Raw genomic sequence first — 15,869 nt, 5'->3', positions numbered from 1 at the left:
TAAAGAGAGAGACATCTGCTATGAAGGTGCATGTTATCTCTCTCTCTCGCCGAACGTTATTGACTCACGACTGATCGCCTCTATATATACGTTACAGGAACAGCCAATCACATTCATTGAGAGAGATATAGCATGTACCTTCACAGCAGCTATCGCTCTCTTCGATTTGTAACGCGCTTAGTCGTTGAGAAGCTCCAATAGTATATGCTGGAAGATTAAAATAGTGATCTATTTCTAATATTCATTTTTTTATTTCGTCTAATTTGTGATATTTCGATACGCGAATACCTTGTTGATTACCTAATTCAAAAATAGTTGTAACCATGAAACAGAGTTTGAAAAACGATGTAGCATAGTGAAAAATTTTATACTACTGCAAATATTGCACTATCTTATTAATATTGTTACTATAAAAACAATAGTTTTATATACTCCCATCGAAATTAACTAGTTAAACCTTCATAATGTTATTATAAGCGCACGTATAAGGTCTAATAGCAGATAAAAATTCAAGTTTAATAAATTCAAAATAATGTAATATATTATTTTACCTTAGAGCAACTACCATAACATATATTACGTCTGGACATTAGTAACACACGATATAGAACAACACTGTATCCATAAAATATTCTTGATATAGTTGCTTGTCAAAGTGACACTGTATTTAGAAAAACGGACATTTGTAAATCGCAAATAATTTCAGTTTCGGCTATACTTATTTCTACTGATTCTATTTAAGGATAAAGGAAAATTATTTCAGTTATGGCCAAATCTGTTGGATATCGACGTAAAACTTACTTTTTGGCAAAAAAATATTTACGTGTAAGTGAAATATACAGGGTGGTCCCAATTTTATGCAGGAAACTTCGAGAGCAGATAGATCTTTTTAAAATAGTAGGCGTTTGCCTTATAAACATAGGTCTGGAACTGCCTCGTTTTAGAGATACAGGGTGTTGAAGTTGTTAAAAAAATTTATTTTTTGTTTATATCTCCGGAATCTATTGACCGATTTCTATAAAATTTAGTGCAGATAATGTATGATAGTAGGCCTTGTACTCCCTAAAATATGAGCTCTAAAGATCCAACCAGTATTGTACAACTGGACAGGGTCACCCCCATTTTTATAAAAAAAAAACTACGCCACTGTATTTTTTACAAGCTATTGTAACGAATTTATATTCTAATGCACAAAATACGTAAAAAAGGTAACTTGAATTTTTTCTCTAAAGTTCACCGTTCTCAAGTTATTCATACCAACACAATCCCCTTGTGGTAGACACTTCTAACCATAATATTACAAAAATATTTATGTTTATGCCGAAAAGCAAATGCAATTTGTAAGCACATCAACAAAATTCTTTACACTCATCGCTTTCATCTTTTTGGATTAAAACAATATTTGGAAAATCACGACAAAGGAATGAAAGCAACAGAAATTAAATTTTAAAAGCATTTGACGGGGATCCTCGGCTAAGTACACGAAGAACGTCTCGGCAACTTGGGGTGAGTAAATCGAAAATTTGAAAAGTTCTACGTAAGGATGGCAGAAATCCGTACCATTTACAACCTGTGCAAAATTTACTTCCGGGAGATGCGGAGAGACGTCTGAATTTTTATCAGTGGTTGTTTGAATTCTTACTAGAAATACTTTGGACCGATGAGGCTACGTTCACAAGACGAGCGATTAGAGGATGTTCCATTAAATATACGACAAAATAGCTGGCTACAAATGGATGTTGCTCGTTGCGCATTTTAGGAGGATAATACAAATGCCAATGTCAACCATAATGGTGCAGAGGGTCCAGTGTCTTGGCCAGCCAGATCGCCAGATCTAAACTCCTTGGATTTCTATGTTTGGGGTGACCTACCTGAAAAGTTTACTCTACTCCAATAGATACTAGACCACAACTGCTGCAGCAAATAGAAGACAGGTGTAATGAATTAAAAGAAAACCACCACATGATATTAGTTTCAATTAGTTCCAATAATAGAAGATGTCAGAAATGTATCGATGTGGGTGGTTCACATTTTAAACAATTGCTGTAAATGTAAATACGTAACGTTAATTTTGTTTCTTGTTTAGTTGTTGTTGCTTGGTAAATGTATTTTTATTATAATTTTGATTTAAATTGTTCTTATTTGTAAAGATAATGCCTCCAGAGAAAACTAAAACACACCAGGAACACTACCTCACAGGTGATGTGGAAAGAATTTTGTTGATGTTACAAATTGGACTTACTTTTAAGCATAAACATATTTTGTAATATTATGATCTGAAGTGTCTACCACAAGGGGATTGTATTGGTATGAATAACTTGAAAATGGTGAACCTTAGGGAAAAAGTTCAAGTCACCTTTTTACGTATTTAGTGCATTAGAATATAAATCCGTTACAATAACTTGTAAAAAATACAGTGGCGTAGGATTTTTTTATAAAAAGGGGGTGACCCCTGTCCAGTTGTACACCACTGGTTAAACCTTTAGTTGTCATATTTTAAGGAATGCAAGGCCTACTATCGTACATTATTTGTATCAAATTTTATTGAGATATAAACAAAAAATATATTTTTTTAACAACTTCAACACCCTGTATCTCTAAAACGAGGCCGTTCCAGATCAATGTTTATAAGGCAAACATATTATTTTAAAGAGATCTATCTGTCCTCGAAGTTTCCTGCATAGAATTCGGACCTCCCTGTATTTCTAATAATAAATAGTAATTATACTATTCCACATTTATAATTTATATATTTTTATATAGATATACGAGTAGTATCTACTAATATCTTGAGAACACATAGAGGAAGTCAAAGTAGTAGTAGAGGTCTTTTAATATCTCAAGAGCCGCGAAATGCGCGAAAGGCGTGGCGTATCCCCATAATTCTTCTAATAAGCACGTTGTGAAAACATTGACTCAGAACTAGACCATGTGCATCATTACAAGTAGACATGAACTAAGGCGCTCGGGCATCAATAAAGTCAACTGGCGAACGTTCGTTATATATATTTTTACTGTTTAAATTAAAATAATAAAGAATAGGGCATTTTATTATGATATTTGTAATCGGATCAAAGGCTTGTTTACGCTAGAGCTCGAAAGAGACTATGAATAATAGGTGTAACGTTTTTAGGACGTAGAATAATTTAGGCGACGGCGACGGTCGGAATTATGTTTCTGCGCATATGAAGGTCAAAGCTCATAAGATTTTAAAACATCTCTACTACTTACTCCCTATATTTTTTTACTAACATTCCTTTTAACGGAGATATTGAGCTCCAAAAGTGTACTTAACGATTCTAGTGTTCCAACTTTAAACCACATTACAATTTTTATTGTAGTGTATACCAGAAAAGTGTCCACTGCTTGATGTTAGAACCGGTCTTTTATTTTTTTATTTAATTTTGACAAATATTCTACCTAACAAAAAATAATTATATTTAGATGCTCAGAACATGTTCTTTAAAAAAAGTTAATTATTAGTAGTTATTTTGATATAGGTAATAGACGGTTTTCGAGATAAATCGCTTTTGTTGGTTTTAAGACATGAGCCCGTTTGCACCGAAGTTACTAAGCATTACCTACTTAAAAATAAGTAATTCTTAAGTAAGCTTTTCTTAAAGTATGCAAACAGATGATTAAATTTAAGGGCTCCGTTTAACGGCTACTTAAGATGTTCTTTTATTTAAGACGTTTCGAGCCTGCGCAGAATATGCAGAAGCAGGACAGCCAAAAATATAGGTACGTGTGTGTTGTTGTGTCTACAGTTCATACTTTTAATTTAAGAGAAATACAAAAAGGATATTCGAATGAATTACATATATCTATAGGTATATTTTAGAAATGGTAGGTTATGGGTTTTCCTAGATTACATTGTACATATTTTGACATTTCTACACTGGACGAGTTTAATTTTACACAATATTTCGAATTACATAACAAATTTGCTTGCAGGTATTATTGTTAATAGAGGTCAGTTAAAATTCATTGTAATCAAAATCAATAATTTTTACTTTTTACTATGGTTTTTGCTCTTATATCTTCTTATAATAGGTCCATGACATGAATTAAAGAAAAACAAAGAGAATTGAGAGACTTAACATAGAGTAACGAAAATTACTAGAAGTCACTAGATTTCTGCATTGTTGCCACTACAAAGACGTACTTTTCTAAGTACCTACGGTTCATGTTTAGTGAAAAACGTTAACAAATTAAGTATAACTTAACTTTAAGAATGGCTTTATTAAGTTGTTCTTAGTATAATTTCGGTGGAGACGGTCATCAGAAATTTTTTGTGTTGTTGGCTTTTACCATAGGATGCATTTTTTGTGCAATTTTGATAAAAAATCAAAGTGTAAATGGAGGAAAGGGGAGTTGCAGTCTCTATAGAACCCCTTGTTTATGATTTCTATAAGGCTATGGTAATATATACATAGTATTCTTTATATTAGGCGGTTTAAACTGTTTTAAATTTAACTTGAATTTTCCAATAATTATTTCACTGAGCTTTATAGAAATGTTCCTGGAAGTACTCATTCAAAAATGTTTCTGCAAAACCTCTAACCTCTAACAGTCTGATATTGGGTATTTATTTGCCACAAAATATCTGACTTTAAGTTTTATAATTGTAAGTTAAAACCACAGATTTTCCAGCATACTCAGGTATTTTGTTCTGCTCATGACATCCAATTACTGATATTTCTATCATATAAAACTTATAGCAGTTATAACTGTTATCTGTCTGTTTATTTGGAATATAAAATTATGTTTTTGTAATTAAATAATAAATACGAATAGCCGTTATTTTGTTTTTCTCAAAATTTCGTTTCCTCATACAGCTGCACTAATATGAGGTTTGAAAAATAGAATATCAGGTACTATAGACAGAGAAAAATGGATTTTTTTATCCTTTATTTCGAATTATGTATATGCACGTAGCAAGTTATATAAATAGAAATTTGATTTTACTATACTTGTGCATTGAGACACAACCGTTCATTTCTATAACTATCTATACATATATTGGTCATGTATATCGAACTCTGGACACACTTATTGGTACAAATTCATAATAATTTAGTAACAAGCTTTTTAATAAATCAATAGAACAAAATTACGGGGATAACAGAACTATTCTTGAATTAGGTATAAATAATGAATAAGCTAATACTGAACACCTGGGTATAAGAGAGAAATTCGTTTCTGAAATTAATAGTAAGGTAGATAATAAAGTGTTATAAATAAATGAGAGAAAATTTAAATTGCGTTTATTTGAAAACGTATAGATTTGTTTATATTGGATGTATTAAAATTTAATTTTCATAAGGAGTCAATTGATCTGTAGGTCGGCAGTGGAATTATGATCTATATTTCGGATCTTAAAATACATGTGATTACTTTTTATTTACGCTATTACATTTTATTGAAAAAATTTGTTTCATACATAAGATACACATCTTCATTTAAAGTACAAAGTAGTAAACTTTGTCTAACAGTTACTTTTTGTGTGTTGCCATGGGGTCACTTGAGTCCAGTAGTGATAAATTCTTTCATGGAACATTTTGAAAGGATATCACTGGAAACAACTGAACTCAGACCATCTCTTTGGTATCGATATGTGAATGATATGTTCATTACTTGACTACTTGGTAAGAATAACATTGACTTTTTTTTAATTCAACATGAAGGAAGAAAAGAGGGATAGTTGGATTGCCTGGATGTCTTAAAAAGTAGAAATCAGCGACAGTTGGCTCATAGTGTTTACAAGAAACCCATTCGTATTGATAGATACCTACAACTCGAACAATCACCCGATACAAAAAAGGACTAACATGAATCAGCAGAGCTAGGAGCATTTCAGACCCGGAACATTTAAGCTTTGAACTGGAACCATTCATTGAAGTTTTACAGGGAAATGGTTATAAAGAACAGAAAGTAAAACCAGTCATCAACTCTAGACGTCCACAAAAAAATATGATCAATCGAACGAGGATCAGTAAGAGAGTAAAAGATCGGCTTTATTCACTGTTTACCCCTGGGTTATACAGTATACGGGAATGATTATACAGGGTGTAACTAAATAAGTGTAAAACATTTAAGGGGGTGATTCCTCATCGAAAAAAAGATAGGATCTTTCATATAAAGAAACTTCATTGGAGCATCCCTTGTTAAGATACAGCCCCTTAAAGGGGGTACATAAAATTTGTTTAACAATTTTTTTCACAAGCACTAAACAAGTTACAATATTGAAATTAACCTGACATTTTCTACTACCAAAAAGACACTTAGCCAGTAATTTATTTGGTTTACCCCATGGTAGTAAGGGGTGGAAAACGCAACCCCTAAAATTTATTTCCAACGTAATTTTTTGTCTTATTATTTTTTTACCATTTAAAAAATTATTTCCGATAGCCTGTTTCATTCTAAAAAAAAATGTCTCTTGAATTTTTTGCCCAAATTAAACCAGTTCGCAGTAAAAAATTATTTTACGAACAACTACAGAGATACATCGTCATAAATGCGGACTGGATTTACTGTTATTTTGTAGTTACTACCTGCATTAAATGATTAAAGGGGAATAATCAAAACTAATTTAATAATAACAAAACATACAACATGTAGAAATCATAGTAAATGTTCAATATGTCTACCTTCAGACATTACGCATGCGTCTAGACGTCGGCGCATTGAGCCACGTATTCGCTCAAATATTCCTGGAGTCTCTCTAATTACCCTGCACGCATCGATAATGCGGTTTCTTAAGTCCTCTACATCGCGAACAGGAGTACGATAAACCAAATGCTGCAAATGGCCCCAAGTAGACAAATCCAGAGGATTGAGATCCGGGGATCGAGCGGGCCAATTCTGTGGTCCTCCTCGACCTATCCACTGATTTGCATATGTTTCAGTTAAATGCTGACGTGCTACTTGACTAAAATGGGCGGGAGCCCCATCATGCATAAAAACCATATCCCTTCTGACGCCCAAAGGAACTTCCTCCAGCAGTACGGGGGGATGCACTTTTCTTAAAAATTGAACGTATGCCTCACCATTTAATCGAGGAGGTAGAAAATGAGGCCCAATTAAATAATCCCCAATAACTCCGACCCACACCTTAAGAGAAAACTGTTCTTGATGGTTAGTTTCGACAATAGCGTGATGGTTTTCATCAGCCCATATGTGGTAATTATGAAAATTAATAATCTTGTCCCGAGAAAAACTACATTCGTCTGTGAATTCGATCGTCTTCAGAAAGTCACGATTTCTTCTAATCATTTCCAGCATCCAATTGCAAAATTCAAGACGGTTCGGAAAGTCTCGCGGTAACAGTGCCTGTACTCGTTGCAGATGGTAAGGGTATAAGAGATGTTCCTTTAAAATTCGAAATACCGTCATATGATCAACATTTAGCTGGAAAGCAATCTTTCTAGTACTGGTAGTAGGTTGTTCTTCTATCAAATTAAGTACTGCTGCCTCAAGCTGTGGTGTTCTTACTTCTCGATGGCGACCACAATCCTGCGTTCTTTTGTTGAATGAACCATATTCACGTAATCGTTGATGAAGTCAGACAAATATTCTATGTGAAGGATGCTGCCGTTGAGGATACATTTCAGCATATCTTGTAGAAGCTTCTAACCCATTCCCCTGCGACAGACCGTAAACGTAATGCATATCAGCCATTTCCTCATTTGTGTATGCCATTTTAATAACAAGTGAATTATTAAAGTAACAAATTAAGAACAGAACAATACACAATTAGTATTACTTCAATTTCAAAAATTTACAAACTGACAGCTTGATTCCAATTTAATTGTCAGTATCGCTAATAGCGGCCTACTAGATAAATTAGTTTCGTATTTTCGTTTTATGGCGATATGTATCTTGTTCGTAAAATAATTTTTTGCTGCGAACTGGTTTATTTTGGGCAAAAAATTCAAGAGACATTTTTTTTTAGAATGAAACAGGCTATCGGAAATAAATTTTTAAATGGTAAACAAATAATAAGACAAAAAGTTACGTTGGAAATAAATTTTAGGGGTTGCGTTTTCCACCCCTTACAACCATGGGGTAAACCAAATAAATTACTGGCTAAGTGTCCTTTTGGTAGTAGAAAATGTCAGGTTAATTTCAATATTGTAACTTGTTTAGTGCTTGTGAAAAAAATTGTTAAACAAATTTTATGTACCCCCTTTAAGGGGCTTTATCTTAACAAGGGATGCTCCAATGAAGTTTCTTTATATGAAAGATCCTATCTTTTTTCGATGAGGAATCACCCCCTTAAATGTTTTACACTTATTTAGTTACACCCTGTATAGATATGACGAAAAGATCCATAATTATAGGAAAGGAACAAAAAAGGGTCTAAGTCTCAATCAGTCGGGAAAATCAGGCACCTCCCAATATGCGTTGAAGAACAAACAACAAATTACCACACTTGTGAGAATGATAGTCTTATAACTTGGTGAGACGGGAATAATCAAACAATGTCCAAATAACATAAATCGAGAAGAAGGCTTTGGGATGAATAGAACCTGGCTACAGTCCATACGATATTTGTTGAGATAGAATTCCAAGAAGACCTCTGCGTCGCTTTCATAGAATTAACCGCAGTCGACATTGGCGGAAAATTTCAAGCCACTCTCCTGACGTGGTAAATTGTTACAGTAGTTGCGATAACAGAACTTTATTGGCTTATTCTTTTCTTGGAATTCTGTCTCAACACATATTGTACAGACTATACCTCTTATAAAGAACAAGCAACGCGTTATGGAAGAATGCTTGATACTGCCGAAAGGATACGCAACGGCACCAGTGATACCATAAAGGTGAGATCACATCTACCATCCTACTACGCAGGCGCCGATGAGTCACTAGTAGAGGTGTCGGTGGCAACTCCCTCTGCGTTACTCCAAAGGACTAGAGGCGTGTGCGACGATACTGACATCATCGGCGTCACAAGCGGGACATTTCACCCAACTTCCATTACTATAATGCGCAGGCCTAGATACCGACGATATAAGACCGGTGGCGAAGTTGCAAGCGTCCTCCATACAGCAATGAAGTGAGTAAAGAGCGATAATCCGGCTCTACCCCGCTCCATCCGACGTCATAAATTCTGCTAAGGATATTGGCGCAAGCGTCCTCAGAGAACAACGGCGAATCATTTGGAAGAACAAGAATCGAAATGAAGCTAAGCTAAGGATATGCAATGAAAATCTGTAACTGGCATATGAATGGCATAAGAACCCGAAAAATCATCCCACCTATATATTTCTTATATCATGTTTCAAGCTTCTTAAGAAGATAGCTAATAATTTTTATTTTGACTTGCTGTTTGAATACTTATCATAGTTGTGAAGTATCAATTAATTATAATTATAATATGAAAGACTACACGTGATATCAAGCATGACTTCATTGATACTGATATTACTACTAGAGGTTATACTCGAAATCAATCAATTTTGCCAGTTTGATAAGAAATTGATGACTTAATACACATTAAGGAAATAATATGGTCTTACTAATGTAGATTTAAATGTGAGGAGCCCATAGTGATGATACTTAAAGACTATGCCACTAAGATCCCTAGAATATGCCAAAAATAAATAGATATATGGGACATAACGGTACTTACTAATTTATACAGGGTGGTCAAATGACAACGAAACAGAGCCATTTTCAGGAACTGCGTCAAGATTGTAGAAAAACGCTCAGACCCGTCGATTTTAGATTAAAGGGGGACATTATTTGCTGTTATTTTTTACTCCGCCACTTTCATCCCCAAGCAAGGGTATGCATCACCCCAAAATATTTAAATGGCATTGGGGGCTGAGTAATATTTCTTTTGAAAGCTCTTACAATTCTCTTTACAACATACTTTAAATTCCGCCCAATACTTATTAAGAATTTTGATTTTAAAGTTGAAACTTATTAAACAATTAGTAAAGGTAAAAATGTCGGTCATTCGAGTATTTAAGTACGCCAATGGTATAAATTTAGTATTTCTTGCGTTACATTGGTTTTTGGCGATTTGTTATCACTTTCGTAAAAAAAAACAATTGTAAAAAACAGAAATGAATGCTATACACACACAATGAACGTAAAATTAGTGGATTCCAAATTATTTTCTAGTATTATTTGGAAGCGTTGGTTGGTAGTTTATTTAATTGTGTTTTTGAAAATTAAACACTATGGTTTATTCCATTGCGGAAAGGGTAGATATCATTTCGCTTTACTTTATGAACAATAAATGTGCGAATAGAACAGCTCAGCTATTTAATGAACAACATCAAGATCGACATGTCAGGAGGAAGTATGTTCTAGAGTTAGTAAAAAAATTTCAAGAGACAGGGAACGTAGCCAATAAAAAACGAGAAATTGAAAAACCTATAGTTAATGAAGCTAGTGAAGTTGCAGTTTTGGGACAAGTTCATCTTGATCCTACATTAAGTACGAGGCAGCTGGCATCTGTGTCTGGGATCAATCGAACTAGCATACAAACCATTTTGAAGAAGAATAAATTCCATCCATACAAAATACATTTAGTCCAGGAACTTCATGAGGATGATTATGACCGCCGTTTGCAATTTTGCGAAATAATGAGTGAGCGAGCAGGGAACGATCCACAGTTCCTTTTTAACATCTGTTTTTCTGATGAATGCAGTTTTTTCTTGAACGGGACGGTAAATCGTCACAATTGCCGCTATTGGTCCGATTCAAACCCAAGAGTTTTTCACGAGGTGCATACACAGCAACCGGAAAAATTAAATGTATGGGCTGGAATTTTCGGTGACCGGCTGGTGGGTCCTTTTTTTCTACCTGGTAATTTGACTGGCCAAATGTATTTGCAATTACTGGAAGACGCTATTGACCCTGCCTTGACTGATATTATTGAAAATGTTCCAGAGTTTGATGAAGATCATTTGATTTTTCAACAGGACGGTATCCCTCCGCATTATGCGTTAATTGTCCGTCAGTATTTGGACCAAAGTTTCCTACGGAATTGGATTGGGGGAAGAGGCAGCATTGAGTGGCCTCCACGGTCACCAGATTTATAGCCCCTTGATTTCTTTTTGTGGGGATACCTAAAAAGTAAAATCTATAAAACACAGCCAGCGTCGCTGGAAGATTTGCGTCAAAGAATCGTCGACGAATGCCGTCGAATCACTGCGGAAATGCTTCGGAATGTGCGCGAATGTTTCGAACAAAATCTTTATTCTTGCATGGAAGCGGGCGGTGATCAGTTTGAACATTTAATCAACTAAGTAGTAAGTAACCAACTAAACATAATTTAAATTTTAAAATATAAATTCTTTTCAAAGTACCTATTGGGCGGAATTATAAAATTTAAAATCTGTTGTAGAGAGAATTGTAAGAGCTTTCAAAAGAAATATTGCTCAACCCCCAATGCCATTTAAATATTTTGGGGTGATGCTTACCCTTGCTTGGGGGTGAAAGTGGCGGAGTCAAAAATACCAGCAAAGAATGTCCCCATTTAATCTAAAATCGACAGGTCAGAGCGTTTTTCTACAATCTTGACGCAGTTCCTGAAAATGGCTCTGTTTCGTTTTCATTTTGCCACCCTGTATAGGTATTGTATTTTGTTCTATAAATTTGGTCCATAATACGTCTGTATCTATATACAGGGTGCATTCCAAATCCGTGGTATAACTTCAGAAGATTGTTTCCTGGATTATTTTAGATTAAAATGTCAATCGTTTTCGAAATATAGCGTATTTTAAGTTAAAAAATTTCAAAAAATGTTAACTTGCCCGAGGAGTAGCTAAAGGGATATAGTGCCAAAAAAAAAAAATTTAATTTCTTCGGCAATGATTCTTCTTTACATTGCATTTAAAATTGTAATAAATTAAAATGTATTTTAATAAAAGATTCGTGTAACTTTTTTTGTGAAACGATTAATTTCAGATATTTTAAATTTAATTAGTTTTGAGATATACACATATTTTAAACTAAAATAGGAAATAGAAAATGAATGCCTTAAATAAATTAATTAAATAAATGCACCTCGATTTAGAGACATACAAATTCTGGACTTCTTCCTGGGACTGGGCCACTGGCTGGCGGATTACTTGATCTATTCATTAAATTTTCGTTTTTAATTAATTCATTAGCCCAAGTTTCATCAATCTAAGTCAATCATATTTTGGTGTCAAATCACTCAAAAAAACCTCTCCAAGTTGTGACATAGATTTAGAGCACACCTTTTAATTTTAGCAAGTAATATTTCAAGGTAAAAATTTATAAAACCTATCGCATAAAATTAATATTTAATTCAGAATTTATAGAACGTGGAAATATCCATTTTTTTTAACCATATATACTACTCCTGGATGTCTAAATTTAGCTGCCAACAGTAGATACAAATATAAATCTTTATCCATAACTAATTTTATTCCTAGACTTACCACCACAGCTACTGCATATTTGAGACCTCGTTTAGGGGGTGAATGCTGTGTCACGTAATTTTTATAACCAATTCCTGTGGAGTGTTTAGCTTTTTTGAATTTAATGTATATGTTTTGGTACCTAACGACACAGTATCTGGTGCATATTCTTGTTGAAAATGAGAACATACTTAACTGGTCTTAATATAACACTGATTAATTTATGTAGATGATGCGGAGACGTATATATATATTCTAGGGTATAAAGGTCGCAATAATATTTTTTTTATTTCCTCGATTGATAACTTTCTCCCAATAAAAATATTGTTATCATGGTAATATGCGCGGTATAGGCTTAACAACATTGAAGCTCAACAGAGCGGATATATTACATTTTTAAATTCCAAAATTTGTTTTAGTAATATTTGTATCTAAATTAGAACTTTTTTATAAGGAAGCAAAAATGGGCATTTAAAATAGATAATTAATTGTTTTCTTGAAAACAACTAAACATATTTTAAATGTTTTAAGCAGTTTATGATTATTTTTTAAAATATTTACTATTATTATTTTCTCTTAGGAAAAAAAGCGGAATAATTAAAGTTATAAATATTTATAAAACTTTTGCGTCATTCTAATCAGTGATAGACAGACGAATCTACTGTAAATATTTATATTTAAAATAGTATGATCTCTTTATGTTTATAAAAAATAATGTAATATTTGCATTACTAATTAACTAATTACTATAAAATAATAATATTATTTATCTCAGACATATTGGCAGAGCGTTTGAAGTACTAAATACTATCCAAAAAGTTTGTCTCATATGGGGAAAAACATTATGTATAAATTTAATAAATTCCTTCGATTGCCAGTTGCCTGTGCATGTCGTCAAATCAAAATAGTGCCCGTTGAATTTCATAAAACGTGTGTTATATACGAGGGGCAGACGAAAACTGCAAATCGGCCCAAGAGTAAAGTACCCTTATTTTCAACCCTAGGGGAAAATGTTATAAAGAAAAGTTATTTCACGTTTTTTAAGTACGGTTCTACAAGAAAAACATTATAATTCCTGAATACAAGTTGAATCAGGAAGTAAAGGCTGTTATAAAAAATGGTGTAGAAAATAATAGCAAATTTGTTGCAAACTTTTTTTTATGTTCAAGAATAATATAAAAAGTAAATAAAATGGTAAACCTCGTATACACCATTTCTTAAATTAACAGTTACAGTTCATTCGTTCAAAAAATATTAACTCTGGTTTCTATAAGATGGAAACAATTTTTATTTTACAAAGCAATGCAAAAAAATAAATTAGAAATACAAAACCAAAACTGATATAATTAACAATCAACTTTTTGACTACGGAAAACCCTATTTCTATGTGAACCATTGTAGACGATACTTCTTGAATAACATTAAAGTAACATTAACATTTAAATTAGGTATTCTTGAACATTAAAAAGTTTGCACCACATTTGTTGTTATTTTCTATACCATTTTTTATAACGGCCTTATTAGTTTCTGATTCAACTTGTTTTCAGGAATGTTTTTTTGTAGAAGCGTACTAGAAAAACGTGACTTTAGTGATGGATGTTTTCGCTCTAATTATGGTACGAGGGAAAGTTGCAGAAATAACAACATAACATAATTTCAACATAATGAACTTTATATTCGTGCTTATCTTTTAGGGTTGAAAATGAGGGTACTTTGCTCTTGGGCCGATTTGCAGTTTTCATCTATATATACAGGGTGTTTCAGAAAGACCTCCCGTAAATTCAGGGGGTGATAGTACGACAAAAAATAAGATTTTTTTTGTTTTATGAACTAAATGTCTATCTCCTCTTGTTTTCGAGATACAAAGCGACAAAATAAAATTTTTTAAATAGAATTTTTACAAAATTTTCCAAACGGTGCGAAGTATTTTTATGAAATTTGGTATTCCGGGGTTTTTAAGGACGCCAAATACGCTGGTCTAATTATTTTTTGTATATTTTACAGAAGGTCCTAGTTACGCTACATTTCTATTATATTTTAGGTTCTAATTTTCTTAAGGTTAGTTTTTTGCCATTTAGGCTCCAATTTCTAATGTACAATTTTATTTTCTAAAAATAATGTACTCTTGTTAGAACTTCCTAATGTGGACGGTTTTCGAGAAAAAAGGCTTAGTGATTGTTAGTGACTGTAGTTAGTAATGACTAATTACAGTCACTAAAATTTTGATATAAAGTTAATTAGAGTTTAAAATATTATTGAGAATGTATGCGTTTTGTTTATGAGACATCCAGCAATAAGTTTTGACATAAGCCTACTTTGAGAAAAGTCACTTATTTTCTACACCGTAATATTGTAAGAGTTCAGTTAAAAGCCTTTTTTCTCGAAAACCGTCCACATTAAGAAGTTCTAACAAGAGTACATTATATAAGAGTAGAAATGTTTACGTGAGGTTCCGTGAAGTTTTCCCCAGTTTCACGCAAAACTATATATCGTTGTTCCAGAAAATTGCACATTTCAAAAATCGTCACTAACACTTAAACACGTTGCAATCAAATAATAATATAACGAAACCTACATGACATATCAACAATCCAAAAACACGGAGGAAGTTATGCGCAACGCAATGTTGCCGACGATACCTCAATTCGCGCGTAATTCAAAAAGGATATTTTCTGAACAGGCCTCGTAAATTATTGGAGTTATAAACAACAAAGAAATATACATGTGAGATAAATAAATATACTGCAATTGCAATTATTATTAGATTGCTGAGATATTATTATTCTCTTTAATACTTCGGGTAATATTTCATATAACAAATGTAAAAAATTAGTTATGAATGAAGGGGTAATATATTACGGATTTGCTTACCTCAAACAGAAATAATGTAATTAATATAAATACAAACGTTATCGCGAATCGTGGTGCGAAAATCATCAAAATATAACTTTCAAAGTTTCTCACTGACTAAAAATAAAACCAGTGCTGGCCAAAATGCGTGGGTGTTAGTACTTTAAATAAAAAACAAATTGGTGTAAATGATATCGAAAACATAATGAATGTGTATATATTTTTTAAAGATCACATAACCATACAATTAGTCAAGGTGAGTGTTATTCTAATAAATTAGGTAGTGACGGATGTAATCTTAACATGTCACTAGGTTTCCTAGGCTATAATTAAATTTGGCAGACTTCGGACGAATCAAAGAATTTAAAAATAATACTTTCTAAGAATAAAAAGGATCCAACATACATGTTGCGATATGTGTATCAGCAAAATATAGTTAATATAAAACTGTGGAAATTATCAAATGAATAAATGGAAAAATTAAAATTAATGAAAATTGACCCAAATTATAAATACTTATTAAAAGATATAATTTTTGGCGAATGTTTTTGTCTCAAATATAACAAGGAGACAATTTTAGATAGAAATAAGAAATTATAGTAATTATCTAAA

General features: G+C 32.8%; 1 protein-coding gene across 1 annotated transcript in view; it reads right to left on the bottom strand.

Annotated features, from left to right (window-relative positions):
• Nucleotides 1-12,612, bottom strand: part of LOC108910884 (adenylate kinase isoenzyme 1) — a 32,856-nt gene extending 20,244 nt beyond the window's left edge. Inside the window, exon 1 of the mRNA XM_018715626.1 lies at nucleotides 12,429-12,612. Within this exon, the coding sequence (XP_018571142.1) occupies nucleotides 12,429-12,596 (168 nt within the window). The 5' untranslated portion in view covers nucleotides 12,597-12,612. The remainder of the gene's footprint in view (nucleotides 1-12,428) is intronic.
• Nucleotides 12,613-15,869: the final 3,257 nt, after the last annotated feature.

Source organism: Anoplophora glabripennis, unplaced genomic scaffold (assembly GCF_000390285.2).
Source record: "Anoplophora glabripennis isolate ALB-LARVAE unplaced genomic scaffold, Agla_2.0 scaffold728, whole genome shotgun sequence".
Classification (NCBI taxonomy): domain Eukaryota; kingdom Metazoa; phylum Arthropoda; class Insecta; order Coleoptera; family Cerambycidae; genus Anoplophora; species Anoplophora glabripennis.
The sequence above is the reverse complement of the archived record's forward strand: the minus strand, read 5'-3'. Positions and strand labels throughout refer to the sequence as shown.